Below are 27,929 nucleotides of genomic sequence, written 5' to 3'. Positions count from 1 at the left end.
TATTTACATTTTAAATTTAGCCGAGGATTTTATTCCTGGGTACCGTATTTACACCGTTCCCACCCTTCACTCTCCTCCTCCAGCTCCCCCAGGGGTGAGACCTTCTGAATTTTCTCACACCCACATTGGTGTGCCATCTGGTGTCCCCGTGTTTAGGCAGCCATATTGCTGAGAGTTCATGGCTGGAACTATCTAGACACTATCTAGAAGCAGTCTTCCTGGTCCTCTGGTTCTTTTTTTTGGGGGGGGGCGTTGTTGTTGTTTTTTTTCGAGACAGGGTTTCTCTGTGTAGCCTTGGCTGTCCTGGCCTCGCTTTGTAGACCAGGCTGGCTTCAAACTCACAGAAATCCGACTGCGCCTCCCAAGTGCATCACCACGCCTGGTGGTCCTCTGATTCTTAAAACCTTTCCACTCCCTCTTCTGTGACTTTCCCAGAGCCTTAGGTGTGGGAGTTCCATTAAATATGTGTCAGTTGAACTGGGCACCCCACAGTCTCTTATTCTCCGCATTTTGATTAATTGGGATCCCTGTTATAGTCTCTGTCCCCCCCCCAAAAATATATGTGTGTGTGTGTGTGTGTGTGTTTGTGTGTGTGTGTGTTTGTGTGTGTGTGTGTGTGTGTGTGTGTGTGTCTTTGATGAGAACTGGGAGCTACAATCATCTGCTGGCCTAACTATATGAGTTATTTCTTTTGTTGTATGTATGGGTGTTATATGTATGTCTGTGCATCACATGTATGCGGTACCCATGGAGGCGTGAAGAGGGCATTGGAGCCCCTGAAACTGGAGATCCACATGGTTATGAACAGAGAGCCACGTGGGCGCTAAGAATAGAAGAGCCTGGGTCCTCTGGAAGAGCAGCCAGGGCTCTTAGCCACTGAGCCTCTCTCCAGCCCCTGGCCTACATACTTAGAGAATAGAGTTAGAAGCTATAGTGGTTTAGGAAAATGGCTGTAGTACACTCTCGTCTGGGGGCTAGGACCATGAGCCCACGTAGCCTGGTCTTGAAGCCTGTACTGGCTGATTTTGTGTGTCAGCTTGACCCAGGCTAGAGTCATCAGAAGAAGGAGCCTCAGTTGAGGAAATGCCTCCGTGAGATCCAGCTGTGAGGTATTTTCTCAATTAGTGATCTAGGGTCGAAAAATACACACCAAAAAAAAAAAAAAATGGGTCAAAAAACCCACCATAAAGCCAGGCATAGGATGTGTTTATAACTCCAGAAAGGGGGAGGACCCTAGGGGTTTGCTGGCTAACCAGGCCAGTCACTTAAAGGAGTGAGCCACCACTCCAGGAAATTTAGTGTTCTTGGTCTTGACGAATAGCCTGAGGTGGCAAATGATTTTAATCCTGGTACTCTGGATGCAGAGGCAGGTGGATCTCTGTGAGTTTGAGGCCACCATCAAACTAATTCTAAGGCAGTCTGAGTTACACAGTGAGACCCTGTCTCAAACAACAACAACAACAGCCTGGTGTAGTTCAGTAGTTAAAGTATTTGTCCTGCCAGCAAAATCAAGCTGGCCCTAAAGGTAGCCTGGAGGGTGTGAGCGCAAGAGTAGAAAGAGCCAGCTGGATGGTGGCACACGCCTTTAATCCCAGCACTCAGGAGACAGAGGCAGGCAGAGCTCTGTGAGTTCGAGGCCAGCCTGGTCTACAAAGCAAATCCAGGACAGCCAAGGCTGTCTTGAAAAGCCAAAAAAAAAAAAAAAAAAAAAAAAAAAAGACTGAGGGAGCTAGCTGTTCCAGCTCCTCCCAGGCTGCAGCACGTAAGAGAGCGAGCTCCAGGCCATGAATGGGCAGCCGAGTGGAGCTGGCTGTGGAGGAGAGGGTGCCAGTGAGCAGGCCCTGAGGGCATGAGAGCAGAAGAGCTGACCCTATCTCCTGCCTATGGCTGCCTTGGGTGGGCTAGCTGGAGCAGCGCTGGAGAGCTGGCCCTGGTGGTGCAGATGTGGGAGAGCTGGTGGGCTGACCAGCTCAGCTACCACCCAGGCCCAGATCCGGGGTTCTGAGTTGGCCCATCCCAACATCTGTATCATCTGCGAACAGTTGGGATGCTTGAAAGGGACACGGGACAACAACAGAATAAGGGGGAGGATCCAGTATTGATGGTGGGACAGAAGCCAGAGACCTCAAACCAGACAATGACTCATTGCAATGAAGATGTGTAGACAGAGGACTATATACTGTGGGACACACTGGGACACACTGCAGCTTCCACAGTGAGATATTTCCTTGTGGTTTGTTTTTCTGGTGTGTGTGTGTTATTTTTGGGGAGAGTTTGCAAGTGTGAAGGGCAGATATGAAGGGATGGGGAGATGACCGGCATGGGGGTGCATGATGTGAAACTCACAAAGAATCAATAAAAGCTTTAAAAAAAAGCATTTGCCTTGCAAGAATGAAAACCCAAATTCCCAAGTTCAGATCCCCAGAACCCACACAAATGCCAGTTGGACATGGCATCTTGTAATCCCAGCCTTCAAAGGCAGAGGGACAGGGAATCCTAGGGCAAGCTGGCCAGCTAAACGAGCCATATTCACAAGCTCTGGGTTCGATTGAGAGACCCTGCCTCAGTGATTGAGGCTGAAGATCAGCAGAGGATGATTTCTTGTTTGGTTGGTTTTGGTTTTTCGAGACGGGGTTTCTCTGTGTAGCCTTGGCTGTCCTAGACTCACTTTGTAGACCAGGCTGGCCTCGAACTCACAGTGATCCACCTGCCTCTGCCCCCCCGAGTGCTGGGATTACAGGCGTGCGCCACCATGCCCGGCTGGAGGACGATTTCTTTTTTCTTTAAAGATTTATTTATTTATTTATTTATTTATTTATTATGTATACAAAGTTCTGTCTGCATGTACACCTGCAGGCCAGTAGAGGGCACCATTATAGATGGCTGTGAGCCACCATGTGGTTGCTGGGAATTGAACTCAGGAGCTCTGGAATAGCAGTCAGTGCTCTTAACCTCTGAGCCATCTCTCCAGCCCCCAGAGGATGATTTCTTAAGTCAAACTCATGGTTAAGGACTCGGTATCCACAGGCACCCACAGAAGCAGGCTCATATACACATGCCACACATACATGAACAGAGGGAAGGGAAAGAAGGGATTAGCCCCATCCTGGAGAAGATGGCTCAGAGGGTAAAGATGCTTATGTCACCAAAGCCCCCTCAGATTCCGAGGAAACTAAATGATAGTTTATCTAAACACAAGAAAGTTGGAGGTGGCAGCTGGTGCACATGACGTGGACGAATGCTGCCTCCTGCCTTGCTTTGGCAGACACTTCAGGGCCACCTGCCCACGGGTGGCACTGCCCTCGGTGAACAGGGCCCTCCTACATAAATCACTAATCAGGAAAACGGCCTACAGACTTGCCTACAAACCAATCCTGTGAGGGGTGGCATCTTTGCAACTGAGGTTCACTCTTCCCAGATGATCCTTGCTTCGTTCAAGTTGACAGAAAGCTGCCCGAGCTCTGCCTGCCCTGTGACGTGTGTGGGTCTGCTGTGGCCTCTACCAAAGTGCACCTCCGGAAGTAATACTCTCCCAGCTGCCCACAGTCCTCCTTCCAACCCACAGTCGTCTCTGCTCCACGACCCTCTCCTGGCCCTACCCCAGGTAAGCGGTGGGGGCGGGAGGCTGGAGGCGGGTTGTGGCTACAAGAGAAAAGGATAACCACATGAGTTAGTGCTGCTTGTGGTTGTTTCTCAGAGAGGTTCATGGATGCCTCAAGGGGGCACCCAGCATCCTTTGCTTTCTCTGTCTCTAGGACCCAGGGAATGTGTCCTCAGATTTAGCTTTCTTCTTCTTCTTCTTCTTCTTCTTCTTCTTCTTCTTCTTCTTCTTCTTCTTCTTCTTCTTCCTTCTTCTTCTTCCTTCTTCTTCTTCTTCTTCTGAGACAGGGTTTCTCTGTGTAGCCTTGGCTCTCCTTAAAGGCGTGCACCACCATGCCCTGCCAGATTTAGCATTTTTTTAAAAAGTATTTTATTTATTTATTACATATACACACACCAGAAGAGGGTGTCAGATCACATTAGAGATGGTTGTGAGCCACCATGTGATTGCTGGGAATTGAACTCAGGACCTCTGGAAGAACAGACAGTACTCTTAACCTCTGAGCCATCTCTCCAGCCCCAGATTTAGCTTTTTAATGCATGTATCCCTTAACTGTTGGCAATAGGTTTATTGACTACCTTTAAATACTTAACGGTGTACAGTCAAGGCCAGGAGTTGGAAGGCAGTTGGGAAGGCAATCTGGTTTTTTTCTAGTTACCATGGTGACTCCATCAGCCCAGTGGCCTGGCTGACCCTCTCCTTGTGTCAGTCAGCTGTGAAGAGAGGGGCCTTTTCCTTGCCTTTGGTCTCTCCAGCAGGCTGCCCCCTGGCCTGATGCTTCACCATCCCAGCCTTTGCCTGTGATGACCAGGCAACCTCTTCCTGGCTCTGAGTCCCCTTCTGCTACCACGTTGAAGTCCCCACCAGGACCGTGGCCAGGCCCTTCAGTCCTCCCACATGACGGTTACGATTCTCACCCCATCCCTAAGGCGGCACGATTCCCATAATGGTGTCCCGGATACTTGGAGGACCTGGCTCAAACCGCTTTGCTCAGAGAACTCAACTTATAGCTGTAAACACAAATTTAAAAAGCTTAATTAGCTGGGCATGGTGGCGCACGCCTTTAATCCCAGCACTTGGGAGGCAGAGGCATGCGGATCGCTGTGAGTTTGAGGCCAGCCTGGTCTACAAAGCGAGTCCAGGACAACCAAGGCCACACAGAGAAACCCTGTCTCAAAAAACCAAAGGAAAAAAAATTTTTTAAAAAGGTTTAATTATACTTATTTATTCTTTGTGTATGTGCACATGCCACCATGTGTGTGGCAGTCAGAGGACAATTTACAGGAGCTGGTTCTCTCCTTCCACCAATTCTGTGGGTCCTGGGGACAAAACTCAGTTCCTCTGGCTTGATGGCAGACACCATTACCCACCAAGCCATCTTGCTGGCCAAAGTACAAGTTTATTTTTATTTTTTATTTTTTTGGTTTTTTGAGACAGAGTTTCTCTGTGTAGCCTTGGCTGTCCTGCACTCATTTTGTAGACCAGGCTGGCCTTGAACTCACAGTGATCCGCCTGCCTCTGCCTCCCGAGTGCTGGGATTAAAGGCATGTGCCACCACTGCCCGGTCAAAATACAAGTTTAAAGTGCACCTGACAAGCCAGTGCATACCTATAATCCCAGAAGTTTCAAATCTGAGGCAGGAGAGTCTCTGGTTTGAGGTCAGCCTGGGCAACGTATCTTTTTCTTTCGAGAAGAAAACACAAAACAAAGAAAATGCACCTTAAAAGAAAAAGAGAAAGAAAGAAAGAAAAAGGAAAGAATAAAATCCAGGAAATGGTGTTTGGGGAAACAAGGAAGTGTCTCCCTGCCAATGCCAGGTGTATAACTCGGTTCTCAAACTGCGTTAGTCTAAGGGGTTTCCTGCTGGCACTGTCCTGAGCGTAAAAGCAAACCCCAGAAAAAGGTCCAAATATCTCTGGGGACTTAATGCACGCTGTAGGTAGCATTTTGAATCACAGGTGGTCATGAATTAGTGAGGAAATGGCATGGAGCAACCGGCTCTCCACCAAGGGGAAAATTCAGGTTCAATGACGTAAGCATTTAAGAAGAAAGTACTAGAAGCTGAGAACGGTGGCTCCCCTGTAATCCCAGCATGTGGGAGGTGAGGCAGGAGGATAAGGAGCTCAGGACTGTCCTCAGCTATGGAGTAGGAGTTTCCACCTGGGCTACACGAGAGTCTCACAAATACGGGTAAAGTTAAGGGCAGTGAGCGTGGCGGTGCTCGCCTTTAATCCCAGCACTTGGGAGGCAGCGGCAGGCGGATCTCTGTGAGCTCCAGGCCAAAGGTCCTGAGTTCAATTCCCAGCAACCGTATGGTGGCTCACAACCATCTATAATGAGATCTGGTGCCCTCTTCTGGCCTGCAGGCACACGTGCAAGCAGAGGTGGCTCAGTGTCTAAGAGTACTTCCTATGCAAGCAGAAGGACCAGAGTTCAGATCCCAGCACCCACATAACAAGCTGAGTATCACTGTATTCACCCATAACCCTAGCTCCAAGGAGGATCAGAGACAAATGACTGGGGCCTGCTGGCTTCCAGCCTAGTCAAAAAAAAAAAAAAAATGTAAGCACTAGCTTTGGGATAAGACTCTACCTCAAAGAGATGGGCAAAGCTGGAGGTGGTGTGCACGCCTCTAGTCCCAGCACCCAGGGTCTGAGGTGGGTCTCTGGGAGTTTGAAACCAACCTGGTCTACACAGTGAGTTTTAGGCCAACCATGACTACACACAGAAGGCCTGTCTCGAACAAATAAACAAACATCAAAGGGACAGGCAGACAGTGGTGGGTAGGACACTACCCTGGACTCCCTCTCTGGACTCTGCTGCTGTAGTTCATCCATACACACAATTAACTCACACGAATAAATACACAAGTAAGTAAATCTAAAAAATTAAGTCACTAGAGGCTGGAGACGTGGGTCAGTGGTTAAGAGCACTGTCTGCTCTTCCAAAGGGCCCAGGTTCAGTTCACACCCGTCTATAACTCCAGTCTCAAAGGATCTGAAACATTCATACTAATGCAATCAAATAAAAAAGAAAGTAAATAAGTTATTTTTTAAAAGGTGTATTTATTTATTATTATGTATATGGTGTTCTGCCTGCATGTACACCTGCAGGCCAGAAGAGGACATCAGATCACATTATAGACTGTTGTGAGCCATCATGTGGTTGCTGGGAATTGAACTCAGGATCTTTGGAAGAGCAGGTGGTGCTCTTAACTCCTGAGCCATCTCTCCAGCCCAATAAATTATTTTTAAAAAATTAAATCTCGAGCAAGGTGTGGTGGCATATGCCTTTAATCTCAGCACTTGGGAGGCAGAGACAGGTGGATCTCTATGAGTTTGAGGTCAGCCTGGTCTACAAAGTGAGTCCAGGACAGCCAAGGCTACACAGAGAAACTCTGTCTCGAAAAACAAACAAACAGGGCTGGAGAGATGGCTCAGCAGTTAAGAGCACTGACTGTTCTTTCAGAGGTCATGAGTTCAATTCCCAGCAACCACATGGTGGCTCACAACCATCTATAATGTGATCTGATGTGCATTGTATACATAACAAATAAATAAATCTTAAAAAAAAAGAAAAACAAACAAACAAAAAACACAACAAAAAAAGTTTTTTTTTAGGCCAGCCTGGTCTACATAGTTAGTCCCAGGACACCCAGAGCTACAAAGTAAGACTCTTTTTTGTTGTTGTTGTTTGGTTTGGTTTGGTTTTTTGGTTTTTTTGAGACAGGGTTTCTTTATGTAGCCTTGGTTGTCCTAGACTCTACCATGTAGACCAGGCTGGTCTGCAACTCATAAAGATTCTCCTGCGTCTGCCTCCCACGTGCTGGGATTAAAGATGTGTGCTACCACACTCAAAGTGAGACTCTTGTGACTTGTTATTTAAATGTAGAGGTGATTTCACTTTTACTACAGAGCAAGGAAACATTAATTTGGAGAAATTGCACAACTCAGCCCCAGGAGAGTCACAAAGCCTAGAATTAGGAAGTTGAACCAAGGAACTTGCCTTTGAGGGAGAAACCTCCCCAGCCAGCCCTTTGTTCTCTCCTCGGCCCATCCTTTCCCCTGAAAGAGCCTCTCTGTGAGTGGCCAGGAGGGCGCTGGTCTGTGATTGGCATCTTTGCATAGCTTGCTTCGGTCAGATATAATTAGAGACTTGCATGTTTTACTGAATTAACGTTTGCCAACACATGCCAGGCTTTGGAGGGAGAGCAGTTTCTTGTCCCCATTCCGTCCACTTTTCAGTAGAGTTACAGCTGTCATCAACGTAACCTGCTTTTCACAAAGCATTTTCTCGAAAGTCAGGATGGCAGCCCTGCATGCCAGCAATCAAGGTCCGGAGCTGTCTAGCTGGCGAGGCAGAGGGTGAGCCTCAGCTGACGCCCCACCCCCGAGCCAGCTGTGTTGACTTAGCGCAACCAAAGGAACCAGGGCTTCCTCTACTTCAGAAGCGAGACAACATCTGGGCCTGACTCCTAGTTTACCGTGAGGATTACAAGAGATAATGCAGGGATGTTGTTTGTAACACGGATGTGCAAACAGACTCAGTGCCCGATGTTAGCTGCCACATTACACTTTGACATTGAATGCATTTGAAAAACATGCCAAATAAGTTAGGTCCAAAGTGAATATTTATTTATTTGAGGTAGGGTCTCTTATATCCCAGGCTGTGTTGACAGGGATGACCTTGAACTCGTGTGTGTGTGTGTGTGTGTGTGTGTGTGTGTGTGTGTTTATGCTACTTTCTTACTGGTATCCCAGGCTCACAGGGGGCCACCCAGGGACCCCAGGGATCCACCTGTCTCCTTGTCCCCAGCATGGGGTTTTGAGCCCTTGTGCCACGATGCCCAGCTTTTTATTTGGGTTCTGGGGATACAACTCAGGTTGTCACACTTTGAGTGGTGAGCATTTTACCAGCTGAACTGAGTTCCCCAGTCCCTCACCTTGCACTTCTGAGTCTCTTGCCTCCTCCTCTCAAGGACCAATGTTATGGGGTCCATTTAAATCCAACATAGCTCAAACACTAACTAGGTCGATGCAGATGACAAAAAAAAAATATTATAATCAAGCCAATCCTAATACTGATCGATCAGGGTGGCAGAACAGGCTCGGGAGCTGAACTGTGACCCTGAAGAGATGTTGTACAGCTTATTTAAAGAATGAAACCACACAGCGAGGGGGAGGGGTGGGCTGAGCTTTGTCCAGTCATATTCTGGCATAAGGGGTTGAGCAAGGGAGTTTCCGTTAGTTAGGATAAGAGTAGGTCCCTGGGCCTGGGGACATGAACTTAGTTTCTCCCTATGAAATTAAATGGAGTCTGAAAATGAAATGGTAGTACTCAGAATAAGTCTCCTTTGTTTGTTCCCAACACTAGGATTATAGGCCGTGATGGGGCTCAAACCCTGGGCTTTGTGCATACTCCAAAAATGCTACAGCTGAGCCGTTCCCTCAGTCTCTTTTCACACATGAAGGAAAACCAATGATAGCCGGGTGGCAGTGTCGCACGGCTTTAATCTCAGCACTTGGGGGGCAGAGGCAGGTGGATCGTTGTGAGTTTGCGGCCAGCCTGGTCTACAAAGTGAGTCTAGAATAGCCAAGGCTACACAGAAAAACCCTGTCTCAAAAAACAACAACAACAACAACAACAACAAAAACAAAACAAAAAAGAAAACCAATGATATTGTATAAAGTTTGAAACATTTATTGGTTGACAAATATAAAAGATTCCTTTCTAAGACCCATAGGGCAATGTTACCAGTACTTTTGCATAGTTTCTGTTCAAGGATTCATAGGCAAATGCTAGACCAGGCCCTCCAGTGACCCACCAGCCCTCTCATTCTGTTTCTCTGCTCCTAAATTTATCACACACACTCTCACACACCACACAAATGTATTTAAAGCCTCCCTCCCTCCGTTTTCCACCCTTCTACCCCTGGCTGCCCTGGTACTCCCAGATGAGGTACCTGCTTTTGCCTCCTGTGTCTGCCTTCAGAATACTAGGATTAAGGGTGTGCACTACTATGGCCCTGCTTTATTTTATTTTATTTTTTTGAATCAGGTGAGCTGGGTTTTGTGGCACACACCTTTAATCCAGCACTCAGTAGGCAAAGGTCAGCCTGGTCTACATAGCCAATTCCAGGACAGTCGGAACTACATAGAGAAACAGTCTTTTATATATATATATATATACACACACACACATATATATATACAGTGTGTATATTTTGTTTGCTTGTTTTTTGGTTTGGGGGCTAGCCTAGGCTAGCCTGGAATTTACTTCGAATTCGTGAATGGCCTCGTGCCTCAGTCTCCCAGTGTTGGGAGTGTGAGGGTGTGGGCCAGAACTCCCAGCAAGAAGATGGCAAAGCTTTATGCTCTGGTGAGCCGCACTTCTAGCCACACTCAAGATGGCGAGCTGCTCCAGGCACACGCTTCCGTATGCCACCCCCAATATGGCGCCACCAGAGCGTCCGTAGGCGGGGCCTGAGGCGGAAGTGGGTGTGACAGGGACGGAAGCCGAGCAGGTCTCCGAAGACAGCTGGGAGTGGGAACTGCGCTGTCCGCTGCGATGATCCCCCCGCAGGAGGCTTCCGCCCGGCGGCGGGAGATCGAGGACAAGCTGAAGCAGGTGAAGCTGGGGGAGAAAGTGAAGGAAGGGTGCCGGGGCATCGACTCCAGGAATGGAACGGGAGATGCGGTCGGGGGTAGGCCGTGGGCTGGGCGGCGGTAGTCTCCTTTCACCACCAATTTGGGGTAATGTCCTCCTCCTCTTCACTCCTCGCAGGAGGAGGAGACGCTGTCCTTCATCCGAGACAGCCTGGAGAAGAGCGACCAGCTCACTAAGAACATGGTGAGTAGTAGCCCCTCAGCTGAGAGGCTGTACACAGGCCCCCAGGCCCAGAACAGAGTGGTGTGATGGACCCTGGGCTCCACGCCTGAGTTCAGGGGCTCCAGCGTGGGTAGCTACGGTGGTAATGTGTGGGCTTGTCTTGCGGCGGTGGACATCTCTGTTCCCTTGTCTCTGCTCCGTCACTGAGGACACTGCTGACCTGCACTGTCCTGCAGACCAGATACCCCGTTGGGGGTCTGGTACTGGCCCCGTGTCATTGTCTAGTTCAAGTGATGGATGCTCGCCTGGAAAGATGGTCCAGCGAGATTGCCGAGGCAGCGAAGTCCCAGAGGGATTCAGAGACAGAGCCAGTGTGCCTGTGAAGGGGCGTATGAGCCAACGCGTGTCGCACACTGTCTGCTTCGTATATGACAGGTGCTTTCCAGGCGCTTCTTTGTTCTTAGAGGAAACTGGACCGCAAATTCAGTTAGTCACACAATAGTAAAAATTTAACACTTATTTAGTGAGATTCACCCTTAGGAAAAGAGGGTTTTGTTTTTGTTTTGATCTATTTGTTAATTAGGTAACATCGATGTGTTTGCAACTACTCTGTGTAAAGCTACTTCCTGTTCAGTCTAGGAAAACTTCAGAGAGAACAAAAATGGAGATTTGGCTTTAAAGGATAGAAAGGAAGCTATCCTGAGGAGATTCCGCCCCTCACCCCCAACATACACACACACCACACACACACACACGCTGGTCTTGAATTTAGAGACAGCTGCCTCTGCCTCCCAAGTGGTGGGATTACAGGTGTGTACCAACACCTGGCAGATTTTCTATACAGGGTTTGTCTATGTAGCCTTGGCTGTCCTAAAACTTGCCCTGTAGACCAGGCTGGCCTTGAACTCACAGAGATTCACCTGCCTCTGCCTCCCAAGTACCAGGATTAATGGCATGCTCCACCATGGCCCCGCTATCTTTTTTTTTTTTTTAAGTTTATTTTGATTTTATGTGTATGGATGCTTGCATGTGTGTATGTACACTATGAGTGTGCAGTTCCTGCAGAGGCCAGAAGAGGGCACAAGATAATTGGAACTGGAGTTATGGGCAGTTAGTTGTAAGCTGGCTGATGTGGGTCCTGGGAACTGAATCCTGGTTCTCTGCAAGAGCAGGGGTGGTTTCTCTGTGTAAGGAGGTGATTATCTTAGGAAGAATTCGTTTGATGTTTTTCTTGCCTTAAAGATAAAATTTCAACCTTTTTTTGTTTGTTTGTTTTTTGGTTTTTGTTTTGTTTTTGTTTTTGTTTTCAAGACAGGGTTTCTCTGTGTAGCCTTGGCTGTCCTGGACTAGCTTTGTAGACCAGGCTGGCCTCGAACTCACAGTGATCTACCTGCCTTTGCCTCCCAAGTTCTGGGATTAAAGGAGAGCGCCAGAAAATTCAACCATTTTATCTTCAATTACTTACCATGTATCAGACCAGGGACACAGTAGTGGCAAACAAGCCAACTATGTTCCTTATTATATGAAACTTATTATCTAGAAAACCAAGGAAAGACAGGGAATGCCCGTGGCTGCTTCCAGGACAGCCTGAGGCCCATGAGAGGGGCTTTGCTCCTACAGGTGTCTATCCTGTCATCCTTTGAGAGCCGTCTCATGAAGCTGGAAAACTCCATCATCCCTGTGCACAAGCAGACTGAGAATCTGCAGAGGCTGCAGGAGAATGTTGAAAAGACGCTATCCTGTCTGGACCACGTCATCAGCTATTACCATGTAGCCAGTGACACTGAGAAGATCATAAGAGAAGGGTGAGTTACGTGCAGAGGGCCACGTAACTGCAGAGGGCCACGTAACTGCTGCCTCCTGTGGTGGCCCTGGGCCTTGCAAGGGGAATAAACATGCTTGAGCCTAGAGCCCCTCCTTTGAATTCTCTTCCTCCCCTGCACACCTCAATCTGTCTATTTCATCCCTATCCTCCAAGGCTGATCCAGCTTTTTTTCTTACTTCCCAGCCCCACTGGTAGGCTGGAAGAGTACCTGGGAAGCATGGCCAAAATCCAGAAGGCTGTGGAGTATTTTCAGGACAATAGCCCAGACAGCCCAGAGCTCAACAAAGTGGTAAGGCGTCAGTGAACCAACGTGAGAAGGATGGGTGCCACGCCCTGTCCCGACCCCAGGAGGGACACGTGCCCAGTGTGAAGAAGTGTTTAGAAGGCAGGAATAGTGCTCACGACCAGAACTTGTGAGTCTGAGCCCAGCCTGGGACATGTAGTGTTCCAGACTAGTCTGCATTGTGTACTGAAACCATATCTCAAAATGTTATATATATATAAAAAATAAAGTCAAGAGCCAGGCATGGTGGCGCACACCTTTAATCCCAGCACACGGGAAGCAGAGGCAGGTGGATCTCTGTGATTTCCAGGCTAGCCTGGTCTACAAAGCAAGTCCAGGACAGCCAAGGTTACACAGAGACACCCTGTCTTGAAAAAAGAAAAAGTCTATAAAAAATAAGATACACTGGGCGTGAAAGTCAGTGGTGGCGCACGCCTTTAATCCCAACATTTGGGAGGCAGAGGCAGGCGGATCGCTGTGAGTTCGAGGCCAGCCTGGTCTACAAAGCGAGTCCAGGACAGCCAAGGCTACACAGAGAAACCCTGTCTCGGAAAACAAAACAAACAAACAAAGATACACCGGGCATGGTGGCACATGTCTATAACCCTAGCACTCAGGGAGGCAGAGGCAGGCGAATCTCTGTGAGTTTGAGGCCAGCCTGGTCTACAAAGCAAGTCCAGGACAGCTAAGGCTACAACAGAGAAACCCTGTCTTGAAAAAGTAAAAAATAAAAGAGAAGGGGCTGGAGAGATGGCTCAGAGGTTAAGAGTACCGTCTGCTCTTCCAGAGGTCCTGAGGTGGCTCACAACCACATGCGGGCAGAATACTGTATAGATAATAAATAAATCTTAAAAAAAAAAAAAAAGAATAAGATACATAGCATTAAAATATAGGTGTTAGGTTCTATGCTTCATGCATTATAGACATAACTTTTATCATACTTTTATAGTTGTTAAATTATATTTCGTATATAAGTTTAACACTGTTTTTTATATGCATTGGTGGTTTTTTTCACTGTGGTAAAAGAAATGCATCCTATATCTAGGCACCTGTAGTTCTAGCAGACGGAAGGTTGAGGCAGGAGGATTGCTGCAAGTCCAGATTGGTCTATGTAGTGAGTTCCAGGTTGGCCAGAGATACATTAAAAAACCCTGTCTCAAGCCGGGCGTGGTGGCGCACGCCTATAATCCCAGCACTCGGGAGGCAGAGGCAGGCAGATCGATGTGAGTTCGAGGCCAGCCTGGTCTACAAAGAGTCCAGGACAGCCAAGGCTACACAGAGGAACCCTGTCTCAAAAACGGGAAAAAAAAAAAAAAGAAAGAAAAGAAAAAAAAGAAAGAAAAACCCTGTCTCAAAGCTGTAAAGCAAAAACAAACAAACAAATCACACAAAATTGACCATTTCATCCAGGCATGATGGTGAGTACCTGTACTCTCGGCACTTGAGGGGCAGAGCCAGGATGGCTGTAAATGTGAGGTCAGCCTGGGCCACATATCATATTTCAGGCCAGCAAGGGCTTGAAAACAGAAACAAAACATTGTGCCCCTTTATAAGTCATGGTCTGGTGACACAGGCACACCCCATTGGTTGCCATGGTTACCCCCCAGTCCACCTCCAGACCCTGTTCATCTTCCTGTGTAACACCAAGTGCCTGTTCTGCCTTCCCCCAGCGTCTGCACTTCCGTTCTAGGGATTTAACAGTTCTGGAACCCTGAATCTATGTGCTGTTATCGCATCATATCTGTATGTTTAAAATTTGAAGTCATTAGATCACTGTGGAAAGATGGGGACGGCTGGGAGCGAGGGAAGAAGAGGTTGTACGCAAGGCAAAGATGGAGGGAGAGGCCATATCTGAAGGAGTAGGGGGCACTCGGGGAGTGGAGGGGTAACCTGCACCTTCACCCTGCTGTTGAGGTGTGTCCCATGCCGGGCGTGGTGGCACACGCCTTTAATCCCAGCACTCGGGAGGCAGAGGCAGGCGGATGGCTGTGAGTTCGAGGCCAGCCTGGTCTACAAAGTGAGTCCAGGACAGCCAAGGCTACACAGAGAAACCCTGTCTTGAAAAACATCACCACCACCAAAAGGTGTGTGCCACTTTGCCCGGTTTAGCATGGTGTTTTTAAGGTTCATCAGTTCACAGCGTACTATATAAGTACAATACTTCCTTTTGTACTTTTTATTCCTACATGCCTTTTTATTGCCAAATAATATAGACATGCCACATTAAGAAATTATTTAAGCCGGGCGGTGGTGGCGCATGCCTTTAATTCCAGCATTTGGGAGGCAGAGGCAGGCCTCACTGGGAGTTCAAGACCAGCCTGCTCTACAAAGTGAGTCCAGGACAGCTAAAGCTACACAGAGAAACCCTGTCTTGAAAAACAAAAAAAGAAGACACATTAACAATAAAAATAAGAAAATAACAAACTAATGCTTGTTAAGCAGAGTTTGGTCTGTGAACATCAGAATTTATTATTTATTTATTGGTTTTTCAAGACAGGGTTTTCTCTGTGTAGCCTTGACTATCCTGGACTTGCTTTGTAGACCAGGCTGGCCTCGAACTCACAGTGATCCACCTGCGTCTGCCTCCCAAGTGCTGGGATTAAAGGCGTGCACCACCATGCCTGGCTTTTTGGTTTTTTATTATCATTATCATTATCGTTATGATGATGATGATGTATACAGTGTTCTGCCTGCATTTACTTCTTCAGGCCAGAAGAGGGCACCAGATCTCATTGTAGATGGTTGTGAGCCACCATGTAGTTGCTGGGAATTGAACTCAGGACCTCTGGAAGAACTGCCAGTGCTCTTAACCTCTGAGCCATCTCTCCAGCTTGAACATCAAATACTTTTAGTTTGCTTTTAGACAGGGCCTCACTGTGTTATCCTGGCAGACCTCAGACTCACAGAGATCCGCCTGCCTCTTTGAGTGCTACCATACCTGGAGTGACCATCAATTTTGAGAAACAGAAGGGAAAGAAATTACTAAGTCAGGCTTTCCAGTAGGTTAAAGGAGGAGCAGCAGGTTACCGAGGACAGGGACTGCGGAGAGGATGAGGGGGGGGTGGGGGGGAGCGGTAGGTGGTCGCTGCAGAGAGGGCAGGCTCTGCAGTGGGCCAGGCTGCAGAACGGCCTCAGCGGCAGCAGCCTGCTTCCTCCCTTGTCCTCGCAGAAGCTGCTGTTTGAGCGGGGGAAGGACTCCCTGGAGTCTGAGTTCCGCAGTCTGATGACCCGGCACAGCAAGGTCGTCTCCCCTGTGCTCATCCTGGATCTCATCAGTGGCGATGAGGAACTAGAGGTCCAGGAAGACATGGTCCTGGAGCACCTGCCTGAAAGCGTGCTGCATGACGTGGTCCGCATCTCCCGTTGGCTGGTGGAGTATGGCCGGAACCAAGGTGAGAGGGCTCCCTCTGCCAGAAGAACGGCAGCATCCCTCCCACACACACATTTTCTCTTTTCTTTGAGACAGGATCTCACTATAAAGCCCTGGCTATCCTGGAACTTGATATGTAGACCAGGCTAGCCTTAGACTCAAGAGATCCACCTGCCTCTGCCTCCAGAGTGCTGGGATAATGGTGTTCACTGCTACACCCAGCCATTGTTAACATCTTTTGACAGTTAAATCTACAAAGTTGCCTTTGTTTCTGTTTTGGAGTTTTTTAGATTTGTTTGTTTACATGTATGTTGTATGTCTGTGTAAGTACATGTCACATGCATGCGTTTGTTTATAGAAGCCAGATAAGGGAGTCATATCCCTGGACCTGGAGTTACAGGTGACTGTGAGCCACCTGCCATGGGTACTGGAACTGAACTCAGGTCCTCTGAAAGCAGCACATACTTATACCTCACACCCCCAACACACACACAGAATAGCAACAAATCTCAGACAACAACAACAACAAAGCAGAACAAAACAAAACAAAACAAAACCTATGTAAGTTGGTAGGGCGGGTGGTGTAGCTCTGTGGAAGGGTGCTTGCCTGGTGTACAGGAGGCCCTGGCTTTGAACCCCAGCCTGACAGCGCAACAAAAATAGTAATCACTCTGTTGCAGATAGGTCTGCCCTCTGAGGCTTTGCCTGACTTGAGAGGAGGCCATATGAGCGGCTGGCATCCAGGGCAGGTGCCAGGGAGCAATTAACCTGCGGCACCTTGGGCTCTGCTGCCTCCCTGTGCAGAAGTGAAGGGGTGTAGCGGCCCCTGCACACCTTCACTGCTGTGTCTCTCCAGATTTCATGAATGTCTACTACCAGATTCGCTCCAGTCAGCTGGACCGCTCCATCAAGGGCCTGAAGGAGCATTTTCGCAAAAGCAGTTCTTCCTCTGGAGTTCCCTACTCCCCCGCCATCCCCAGCAAGAGGAAAGACACGCCGACCAAGAAGCCTATCAAGCGGCCAGGTGAGCGGCCACCCTGACCCTCTCAGTAGCTGCCAGAAGGATCCCTGGAGCCTGGATCACCTTGGTCCTCTCTGGGGTGAGCAGTGTCAGCCTTCTGGAGCTCAAGTCTATGGCAGCCCCACTCACAGGGACACAGGATAGAGAGCAAATATCCCCAAGGCCCCACAGAGAGGTTATACCCAGCAGCTGGGTGATTCCCATAAATAAGGTTGTGGGGATGGGCGGGGCCAAGCCACTATTGTGCTCAACTGTCTCTTAGGTCAGAGTGACTTGCTAGGTCTCCTTCCCCTTGCTGTGTGGCCCTGTTAGTGAGAAGAAGCAGGCACTGCAGCCTTCCAGAAGGCCAGAGCAGCATAAGCCACGCAATAGCTGCAGAGTGGGCGTGGCACAGGGGTCGGGGTGGGCCGGGAGACAGTGGGCGTGGCACAGGGGTAAGGGTGGGCCGGGAGACAGTGGGCGTGGCACAGGGGCAGGGGTGGGCCGGGAGACAGTGGGCGTGGCATAGGGGCAGGGGTAGGCCGGGAGACTCCCCTGTCCTAGAAGCAGCCTACCTTTACTCCTGAGCTCACATCCACTGTCTGTCAGCCCGGCAGTCCCCTGCCTAGGAGAGTCTGAGCTTGGCTCCGGGAGGGACAGGATGTTCTAGGATGAGGGCTGCTGCAGTAGCACCAGGAGGGAAAGCCAGTGGGGCTTCCAGCTGCTGCTCAGGCCTGGCTGGGGGCCATGCTGTCCAGAGCTCCAGACCCAGCCACCCAAGCCCATGGGAGAGCAACCTGCTGCTCCTTGGGCCTTTGCTTAGGGTTTGGAGACACGGCCAAAGGAGGCTGCCCTCAGGGCTTGGTGGCCTTAGCAGGTGCTGCGTTGTCTTTTAACGCTTCAGTGAGTGTCCTGGCTGCTCCACTAGAGAATTTACCCCAGTGACTAATCTACCCTACTGGGCCACAGCTGCCAGCATGGCTGCCCAGTCCATCTCTGTGCCCTCCTGGTGTGGGGAGGAACTGAGTCCGCGAGGCTGCCAGGGCCTCAGGTGCCCTGTGCTCGCTTTCTCTTCTTCCTGGTTCTTTGGCAAGTCTACTGGAGGCTCCATGTCCACTGGCCATGCAGGTCCTAGCCTTTCAGGGGGAGGGAGCTGACCTCAGGACTTGCCATGAACTTAATCTGTCCCTGTCATGGAGATGCAAAGCCTACTGCCTGTGAGGCCCCTGTAGCTTTGTAGGGCTTTAGGAGTTGGCAGGAGGGAGTGGGTTCAAGGCTGAGGTGAGGGTGATGGCCAGGCTCTTGGGACATCTGTTCCCACGCTGAGGAGAGAAGAGCTGCTGGCCTCACTGGTGACGAGACAGCGACCTCAGCATCTGCCCTTATCACTGGGTACCTGATGGACTTGGTTGCTGCCAGGTCAGCATCCCCACTTTCTTGCAGCCAGTGTGCTGCTGACTAGGTCCCTGTTGAGCCCACAGCCCATCTGCTTCTGTAGAGGCTGTGGGGCAGGAGTCTGACTGACTCATTACTAGGGTGCTCACAGAGGGAAGCAGATGTGAGCTGGCCTGCCCCAAAGAATTACCAGGAGCTAATTTCAGCATGCTACAAAGAGAGATGAGCCAGCCGAACCAAGCCCCGCTGCTTCTAGCCTGGTGGGTGCTATGAGGACAGGAGTCTTGCTGGGTGCAGGTGTGGAAGAGGGAGTCTCAGGGGAGGTGGTACGGTTAAGCTCTTGGATGACTCACCTCCCCGGCACATTATGCTAACTAGGAGTAGTGCCTGCTGGCTGACATGCTGCTTTTGTCCCCACAGTGTGGGCTCCAAAGTGTATCCCAGGAGCAGGACGCTCTGGCTGCCCCATTTCACTTGTTCTCCCTTGTGATACTTACTAACTGTTCTTTTATCCCCATAGCAAGAGCAGGTGATGGCTCCTGTCGCCCCCTCCCTAGCTTTACAGTTTCTTACCAGTGCTGTGTTGGCTGAGTGACTGCCAGAGTGTGGGGGCCTCTGCCTCTGGGTGTCAGAACCTCCATCTTGATTACAGCTCCTCAGGAAGCTTGGACCTTTTTTCCCCAACTCTGAGGGGCTGCTTGCTCTGAACTGCTCTTTGGCTTATGTGCTAACACTGAGCATGCGCAGGGAACTCAGCCTTCAATTTAGGCTGGTTTCCAGGAACCCTCAGGTTGCCCTATCCTGCCCTTATGTGTCAGAGCTTTGCCACTAGCTCCTGCACCCCTTTTGTTAAAGTGCTTCACAGTGGAACATTTTACTTTTCCTGGTGGCTCTTTGTGCATCTTATTTTGTCACCTTGTGTCCCTCTTAAAGTGAACTCAGATCTAGAACTGAGGGACAGTGTAGAGCCCAGGGATGTTTGGACGCCCTTTTGTCTCTCTGGTGACCCTGGCCAGGCCCGCTGCAGAGGTGCTTGCTGCGGGGCGGGGGGGCGGGCAGGGGGAGGCCGCTGCTGTTTTCTCTCACTCATTTCCTAGGTCCTCCTCTCTCCTCTCTGTGTGGCTCTGGTGGCAGGGACGATCCGTAAGGCTCAGAACCTTCTGAAACAGTATTCCCAGCATGGTCTAGATGGGAAAAAGGGGGGCTCTAACCTCATTCCTCTGGAAGGTAATCACCCTGTGCTCCTCTTGCGTCACCCCTCTTCCGCTGTGTGTCCACTCACTCATCTGGGAGGGCAGAGCCTCCCCCAGGAGGGCCATGGGACAAATCCTGAAGGGGCTGGGTGGGAGGGGCAAACCCCTGATGCTCCTCAGGCCTCAGAGGGCCCAAGGACAAGTTTTGTGGCCCTAGCCTGGTCCTGCCTGGCTCTGCCCTTCCTAAGGCTCCTCCTCCCTGTCTCTGTCCTGTGTCCTGTGTAAACTAAGAGAAAACTGTCTTGGGGCAGCCCTTTCACGCCCAGATCAGCAGGGCAGGACCAAATTGGCCAGGACCTCCTGGCTACTTGTCTGTGTAGAAAGGAGGCTCCACAAAGCTAAGGGGACAGGATGCCTGGAGGACATGTCCCTCCTCTGCTTTCAGGAGAGGGACAGCCAGATCAGCTGTCCTGGTGGACCCAACCCTCTGAAAAAGGGACATATAGGAAGCTGCCCTTACTCACTCAGCAGGGCTGTTTCTCACCGAGTCTCCCTGGGCCATGCACCTTCTCTTGGCCTCCCAGGGTCAGAAAGCAAACAGCCAGGGATGGTCCTGAGCACTCCCTGAGAGTCAGGCTTGAAATGGCTGTCCCCAGTGGGCTTTGAGGCAGCGGAGGATCTCAGAGCCCTCCTCAGTGCCCTCTCCCTATGCCCCATTTCACGCTCCACTCCTGGAGATCAAGGGCTTCGTTCCCATACCGCAAGGGGCAGCTGCCTGGCCCCTGGGTAAACGCTGCTTGTGTTTGTGCGGCCAACGTCTTGCTAGGTCACGAGCATGATTTCCGAGTTAAGCACCTGTCCCAGGCCCTGACCGACCAGCACAGGCCACTGGCCGGTGAGTACTGTAGCCCAGCCTCACAGCAGCCGCTGACACTGCCTTCCAAGCAGAGCCCCACGGCCTGCTCTGCTCTAAGGACGGGCCTGGCCTGTGGCCAGGCTCCCACTGCAGTCTCCTTTAGGCCCTCGGTCTCCTTGCCTCTTGTGAGATGGGAGTGCATGCTTGGCTCTTGTGGCCTGGCCAGAGGAGCAGCTGCAGCTTGAGCTTGGAAGGCAGGCAGGGGGGCAGGTGGCTCCTCTGAGGTCAAGGAGCCTATCCACAATGTCATAGAAAACCAGATTGTACTGTGCTGGCACGCCTGCCCACCTTCCAATAGCGGGATGGTGTCTGCTCCTGGGAGAGCTCGACAAGGAGCCTCCCTTTCTGAGCCTCACTCATCTCTTCTCACATTGTTTTGTTTTGTGGAGCTAGAGTCTCACTATGTACCCAAGCTGGCCTTGAACTCAGTGTTCCCACCGCAGCCTCTCAGTGCTGGGGTCATAGGTGTTCATCACACTTGGCCTCTTCCTAGAGTTACCTCTGCACACACACACCGGCTAGCCTCACAGGCCGTAGCCCACCACTCCTTTACACTCTTAGGGCCTGACGATGCTGGTAATGACCTATCATGGGAACCACATCTCCCGGACTGAGGACCACAGTGACTCCGTCCTTAAAGAGGACATTGTCGAGCCGGCCGTGGTGGTGCACACCTTTAATCCCAGCACTCAGGAGGCAGAGGCAGGCGGATCGCTGTGAGTTCGAGGCCAGCCTGGTCTACAAAGTGAGTCCAGGACAGCCAAGGCTACACAGAGAAACCCTGTCTCAAAAAACCAAAAAGAAAAAAAGGACATTGTCATCTTCCAAGACGTTCAGAATCCTAAGACCTGGGCTCAGAGACGTTGGTGTAGGAATTTTCCTTGCTTCTAGCTTTCTCCCATCACCTCTAGTGTTTGATCTGAGGACGTAAATACTGCCTGTGCTGAGCTGAAAGTGATGCTAGGACACTGTTCGGGGATGGCACCTGATCCCCTAGGTCTGCCAGGACAGTTCTCATGCGTCAGTACAGCTCCCCTCCTCCCGTTTGCTGCTGGCCTGGGTCAGCCCAGGAGCTGGGGAGACTTGTACCCCCAGCAGAGTGAGTGGTTTCTCCCAGACCAGCCACTCAGGGGCACTGCTGTCCCCTAGGGCGAGATGACATGCTGGACGTGGAGACCGATGCCTACATTCACTGTGTCAGTGCCTTTGTCAAGCTGGCCCAGAGCGAGTACCAGCTGCTGGTGGACATCATCCCCGAGCACCATCAGAAGAAAACCTTTGACTCCTTGATACAGGTCTCATAACCCCCCAAGCCTGCAGCTCTGAGCACTGACCCGTGTAACTCACTGCAGAACCTAGATGCTGGGCCAGGCCTGTTGCCCTCAGCTCTACTTGGTGTAGTCCCCTCCCCCCTCCTCCACAGCATGCTGGCTTCCATTGTGCTCCACAAGGTGCTCTCACTGTCCCTAGGAACCAGCTCTGCTCTGCCCCTGCCTGACAGGGCCCCTGTCCGTCTTCCAGGATGCGCTGGATGGGCTGATGCTTGAGGGGGAGAACATCGTGTCCGCTGCTAGGAAAGCCATCATCCGCCATGACTTCTCCACAGTGCTCACAGTCTTCCCCATCCTGCGGCACCTCAAGCAGACCAAGCCTGAGTTTGACCAGGTGCTCCAGGTGTGTGCGCTGGGAGGCCCTGAGGGCCTTTCTCCCTCAGCCTCTCTCTGCTCCATTCTGGGAAACATGCCGTGCTCTCCTGCCTCTCTTCTCAGTGGCTCCCAAGGGGCTGTGGACAGGGCAGGGTGCTCACAAGGTAATGGAAGAAAAGCTGTTGTTAGTCTTGACCTGGAGGATGCAGTCTCCGTGGTGAGGGTTGGGAAGGAGCTAGGAGTTACACTCAGGGCTTGCTGGACAGGCAGTGAGCCGGACTCAGATTCAGAGTGCATCTGCCATGTCCCTCCTCAGGGCACAGCGGCCAGTACCAAGAACAAGCTGCCTAGCCTCATCACCTCCATGGAGACCATTGGAGCCAAAGCTCTAGAAGACTTTGCTGACAACATCAAGGTGCCTGCAACCCCTCACCAGGCTCAGCTTGCTCCCCTTCCCCTCACCAGGCCCAGCTTGCTCCCTTTCCCCTCACCATGCCTGGCTCTCGCTCCCTTTCCCCTGCACTCTTCCCAGTCACTGAAGACCTCTGAGGCCTACATCCTTGTCTTGCCAGCCTCTGAACCTGAGGGGTGTCCTAACACCCCTGTGCCAGGAGGTGGCGCCATAAGCAGGCCGACTAAGGCTCAGGGTGAACCAGAAGATACTGGTGGGAGCCCCTTCAGGGAACCAGGGACTAGTTGTGGTTTTGGTGTTTTTCTCCCCCACAGAACGACCCAGACAAAGAATACAACATGCCTAAGGACGGCACCGTTCATGAGCTCACGAGCAACGTAGGTGCCACGGAAACACTGCTGGTGAGGTGGGAGGAAGCGTTTCAGCTCAGGCTCTGGTGGGGTAGAGCCCAGTGGGAACCCAGCCTGCCCAGAGCTCCTTCATGAGCAGGCCCAGGGGGTGAAGAGCTAGCGTCTCAGGCAGCCAGAGCCCAGAGATGACGCCTGAGATTCCCGGTTGCTCTTGTCACTATGCAGACTCCTGACACAAGACTTCCCTGTTGGTTGGGAAGGGTACGTGTGGGAAGCCATTGCCTACGCTGACCCTCTTGTGTGTGTCTTCTCCGCCAGGCTATCCTTTTCCTACAGCAGCTCTTGGATTTCCAGGAGACAGCGGGTGCTATGCTGGCCTCCCAAGGTACTCACCACCGAGCTGGGCTGGCTTGTGCCTGCTGTCCTCTCTGGCCTGGGGACATGGAGTTAGGGCCCTAGGAGGCGCTGACTTGCTCTGGGTGAGGGTAGGGTGTGGTGAGGCGTCTCCTCCAGCCCATGGAGTGGCATTCAGACTGGCCTGTGGGAGAGCCTCAGCACCACGGACTTGAACGTAAGGAAGCCGGGTTGTTAGCCTCTTAGAAGCCTGATCTGCGCTTGCTCCTTTGGCTGTCAGTACTCTGGGGCAGGCGCTGCAGGTCTCAGGGGCTCTTCCTGCCCTGCCCCACTTCTACAGCTCTTTACTCACTCCTGTGCCATCTGCCTGTGCTGTTCCTCCATCTCCTCAGTGCCCCTCGGTGGGACTGGAGCTTATAAGGCTGGCATATAAGGAAGAGCACTCTCTGAGTCACTCCAAGCACCGAGGTCCCCAGGCCCTCCCATCTGCTTTCATTTTGGGGACAAGAGGCCAAGGAGCTGCCAGTTCTCTTAGGCTGCACTTTCCAGTGTGTTTTCTGGTCTTGAGTTAATTCAGCTTGGTGTGTACTGCTGTCTGTGTCTTGCTGTCTGGGGGAGAGGTCTGCTTGGCTTGGGGTGACACAGCCATTTCTAACCTGTTTTTTGCACTTTGCATCTTTCTCCCTTCTCTTGTTTCCCTCCTCCCCTCTGTGTGCACTGCCTGTCACTTCGTAGTTCTTGGGGACACATACAATATTCCTTTAGACCCCCGAGGTAAGCAGTGCGGCTCTCCAGCCCTGTCCTCCCCTCCAGAGCCCGGTGGGTGAGGTTCCCAGGGGACCACCTCTCAGGACCCACTGGGGGCAGGGCAAAGGGGCATGGATTCCTTTAAGGGTGCCCTCCTCTCTCCCTGCTCCCTCCATAGCCACTTTTGTCTCTAAGTCTATCCAGGTAGCACCCTGATGGGGCCAGCACCCTAGGAACACCCTCTGGTTAGCCTAGCTCCTCCCCTCGGCCTTCTGTTCTGTATCAGCAGGTCCTTGTGCAGGGGTGGTGGGTAGCAGGGGCAAAGACAGGGCAACCCTAGCCAGAAACCTTGCTGTTGGCAAATGAATACCACCCCTCATGTGCCTGAGACCAAGCTGGGAAGGCTGGAAAGGCATTGCTAACCCACACCTCTCCTACCTGCTTACCTGCTCTCATGGGCGGCTCTTAGCCCATTACTCTAGAGGGCAGTGCTGGGACCCAGAACGCGGCTAAGAGCAGTGCATCCTGTGGCTCAGCAGGCACCTCTTCCTTCAATCCTGCTTGCCTCATAAGGCCTAGGGCCTGTCCCAACATTTCCTCCTCTGCCCCTGGGGTGTGGGAAGGGCCATCAAGGGTCTTGCCATTGCCACCACAGTAACAGCACGTTTCCTCTCAGAAACCAGCTCTTCGGCCACCAGCTACAGCTCCGAGTTCAGCAAGCGCCTGCTGAGCACCTATATCTGTGAGTCTCACTGGGAGAGCCCGCTCTGCCTTCCCCTCCCTCGCCTCGGTGCTGTCCGTCTGTCCCTGGTCCCTTTCCTGCCCTTGGAATAGTAACTTAGTTCCGGTTCAGGACCCAAGGGGGTTGAAAAGAGCTTCAGAGGCCAGAGAGGCAGAAGAACAAGGAACAATTGTCAGGAGTTGGTTAGCAGGCCCGAGAGGTCGGGTCATTTAGATCGGACACCTTTGGTGGAAATGACCCCATCTTCCTGTGTAGGCAAAGTCTTGGGCAACCTGCAGCTGAACTTGCTAAGCAAGTCCAAGGTGTATGAGGATCCAGCACTGAGCGCCATCTTCCTACACAACAACTACAACTACATCCTCAAGTCCTTGGAGAAGTAAGTGGCCAGCCCTGCCCTCCAGGGCTGGAGGCGCCATCTGCACTCGCCTTGGTCAGCACCCAAGGGATACACCCTCTTCCTTGCTCAGGAAGACTCAGGATAGGCGGCCTCTTTCCAGTGTCGCTTCCAACGGATGACTTCTGGGTCCCAGGGGTTACTTTCCTCTTTCTCTTTTTCTTCCACCTTCCCCCAGGTCTGAGCTGATCCAGCTAGTGGCCGTGACCCAGAAGACTGCTGAGCGTTCCTACCGGGAGCACATTGAGCAGCAGATCCAGACCTACCAGCGCAGGTCAGCAGGCAGCCGCCCTGACTCCTGCCGGGCCCCCCTAAGCCCCGGCACTCCCTTCTCAGGCCTCATAGAGTGAGGTCAGCAGCCACTGGCTGACATTACAGATGGTAATCCACCATCTGTTTTCCTGCCTTGGGGGTTGTTTTTAGTGTTAGGGCTCAAAGCCAGGGCCTTGTGCAGGCTGAGTATGGCGTCTGCCCCTGAGCCAAGCTCGTAGCCTTTTTCCTCTCCATTTGGTTTTTAACCCTAAGTCATGGGGTGGAGAGAGAGGCTACCTCTTCCTCCCCTTCTTAGCTGCTCCGTGGGGACCACAGAAGCTCTTCAGAGTGGTCTGCCAAGTGTCATGGCTAAGAATAGTTGAGCGAACTGTCAAAAGATGTGAGCAATGTTTAGCCCTAGAGATGTGGGCCTGTGAGAGCCCTTGAGCTTGGAAAGATTCTGGGTACTTCTCTGGTCCTCTGGTTCCCTCAACCTCGACCTTTCTGAGTGTCCCCACTTCCTTCCTGTTTCTCTGTCCCCTACTCCCTCTCTTCCCATCTGTTTCTCCATCTTAATTTGCCACAATATGATGTGAACTGCAGTCGACAGCATTTGTTCAGTTGACTGAGCGCCTTCTGCTTCCTGTTCTTAATTGTCAAAGCGAGCAGCTTAGCCATCTCCTGTTCCCAAGGAGAGCGTCTCTGTTGCTGCGCTTCCTCCTGACCCAGATGATTCCTCCTGCCCCCACCTTCAGTAGCCTGAGAGATGTGACACACAAAGTGGGCTGGCCTTAGGGAGAGGCAGCTGTCTGAAGCTGTCCCTCTCTGTCCTCTCACCCTGGCAGCTGGTTAAAGGTGACTGATTACATCGCAGAGAAGAATCTACCGGTGTTCCAGCCTGGAGTCAAGGTAAGGCCTGTGCCAGGAAGGGGCATTGCGCAGATGTGGTACTTGCATCTTAGGAAAGATGGACAAGCATCTCTCTGGGGCAGAGATGTGTGGAGCAGGAGAGGGTGGAGCACACCACGGTGCTTGGGGCAGGAGAGGGCAGGGTGGTTCTGCTCTGAGCAAAGCTTTCTCTGCTGCCCCCTTCTGCTCTCTGGATCCCCAGCTCCGGGACAAGGAGCGGCAGATGATTAAGGAAAGGTTCAAGGTGAGTCTAGGTCCTCCCCTCCCCAGACTGCTGCTGCTGCTGCAGTGGTGGTGACCATGGCGACAGATGCAAAAGCTTTTGTCTTTTGGCCCCTTCTTCCCACCTGTTTGGTGGTCAGGGGTTCAATGATGGCCTTGAAGAGCTGTGCAGGACTCAGAAGGCCTGGGCCATTCCAGACACAGAGCAGAGGGACACGATTCGACAGGCTCAGAAAAGCATCGTCAAGGAGACCTATGGGTCCTTTCTGCACAGGTGAGCCTGTCCCTGTCCTGGGCCCTCTGTTGCTTACTTGCCAGGTGGCCTACATGCTCTCTTCCTCAGGGAAAGGAGCAAAGGGGTGATGGGGTAGGAGAGAACCTTTGGTGCTCTAGGCTTCGAGACTTCACGTCATCTTAACATCCTGTCAGAGATGCCTTAGGTTGAGGGTGGAGACGACATCCCCCTTGACCTCTTACCACGGTGCCTGGTCAGGTATGGCAGCGTGCCCTTCACCAAGAACCCGGAGAAGTATATCAAATACCGTGTGGAGCAGGTGGGCGACATGATCGATCGCCTTTTCGACACCTCTGCCTAAGCCCGCCTGTGCTTCTGTCCAGCTCCACCAGCCTGACGTGTCATTGGACTGATAAACCAGTGTTAACATACCCAAGCTGGGTGAGTCTGAAGTTCTTTGGAACAGAGGCCTGTGCCCCACCCAGGAGCCCTGTCCTTGAGTATTCTAGTCCTGGGCTTTGCGTCTTTCCTCCAGCCCGATCTCCTGTCACGCAGCACTAACCTAGAGTGTAGGGTCCTTTCGCCTCTTGGGTTTCATACTGAAGTGCGTCCAACAAGGGCTACAAGATGGCTTCTGAGGCAAGAGGTGATAAAGAAGACAGACGATGGTGCCCCAGCTGCCACGTGGCTACCAAGAATGGGATGGCGGGACCCACCCTGTCTACTTTCAGCCCACAGATATGAATGGGCTCAAGGAAGGAGGCCAAACAGCAGGCAGCACACCTGCCCTCTTGGATGCACTGCCCTGTCCGCAGTTCTGGGCTCTGGGATGTTCTGACTCCTGGGAGTCCTCCAGGAGTCAGGAGGTGTGTGTGCGCTGACTCTGGTCCCTTTGGACCTGGCACACTGCAGGAAGCGTCTGGAGGAGTTCTGAACCAGCTCTGGAGCCAGCCATCGGGCACCCATTCGCTGGCCACCAGCTTCAGTGCTCGCCGGCCCGGGCCATGCAGCAGCGGTTACAGGAGGGACAGGGAACTAGGGGATGAGGGAGAAGAACAATTCAGGAACAAACAGGTCATGAGTGTAAAGCTGGGCCCTCTACTCAAGATGACAGTGGACGAGGGTTCCGACGGGCAGACTTTCCGGTGCACCTGGGTGATGGGGAGTGCTCAGGGTACACGGCCTCCTGCCACAGAGCAGAGCTGACCCTTCTCTCTGGCGACACTGCCCTATCTCTCACCTGGCTGCAGGGCCT

The 27,929-nt window shown here is 51.7% G+C and overlaps 1 protein-coding gene across 4 annotated transcripts; it reads left to right on the top strand.

Annotated features, from left to right (window-relative positions):
• Positions 1-10,096: 10,096 nt before the first annotated feature.
• On the top strand, positions 10,097-27,110 carry EXOC7 (exocyst complex component 7). Of its 4 annotated transcripts, XM_084749422.1 has the most exons (20): positions 10,097-10,228; positions 10,385-10,450; positions 12,050-12,234; positions 12,438-12,543; positions 15,707-15,929; positions 16,764-16,931; positions 19,437-19,529; positions 21,561-21,706; positions 21,933-22,085; positions 22,374-22,472; positions 22,784-22,846; positions 23,138-23,204; positions 23,909-23,947; positions 24,597-24,662; positions 24,918-25,038; positions 25,235-25,330; positions 26,154-26,217; positions 26,420-26,461; positions 26,580-26,713; positions 26,933-27,110. In XM_084749422.1, the coding sequence occupies exons 1-20, from the start codon at positions 10,169-10,171 to the stop codon at positions 27,033-27,035; spliced, it is 2,094 nt and encodes a 697-aa protein (XP_084605548.1). In that variant the 5' UTR covers positions 10,097-10,168; the 3' UTR covers positions 27,036-27,110. The 4 variants fall into 4 exon arrangements, with proteins under 4 accessions (XP_084605548.1, XP_084605550.1, XP_084605549.1 ...); XM_084749424.1 differs by lacking the exon at positions 19,437-19,529; XM_084749423.1 differs by lacking the exon at positions 23,909-23,947.
• Positions 27,111-27,929: the final 819 nt, after the last annotated feature.

Source organism: Acomys minous, assembly GCF_964271855.1.
Source record: "Acomys minous genome assembly, chromosome: 12".
NCBI classification, from domain to species: domain Eukaryota; kingdom Metazoa; phylum Chordata; class Mammalia; order Rodentia; family Muridae; genus Acomys; species Acomys minous.
This window is presented reverse-complemented; position numbering and strand designations above follow the sequence as displayed.

Bases quoted from the DNA above. Each gene is read 5' to 3' on its own strand.
- EXOC7 (XM_084749422.1), top strand. From the start codon at position 10,169: ATGATCCCCCCGCAGGAGGCTTCCGCCCGGCGGCGGGAGATCGAGGAC. The intron at 15,930-16,763 runs GTGAGAGGGCTC...GTGTCTCTCCAG, and splicing joins GGAGTATGGCCGGAACCAAG to ATTTCATGAATGTCTACTAC. The intron at 22,847-23,137 runs GTAGGTGCCACG...CTTCTCCGCCAG, and splicing joins TTCATGAGCTCACGAGCAAC to GCTATCCTTTTCCTACAGCA.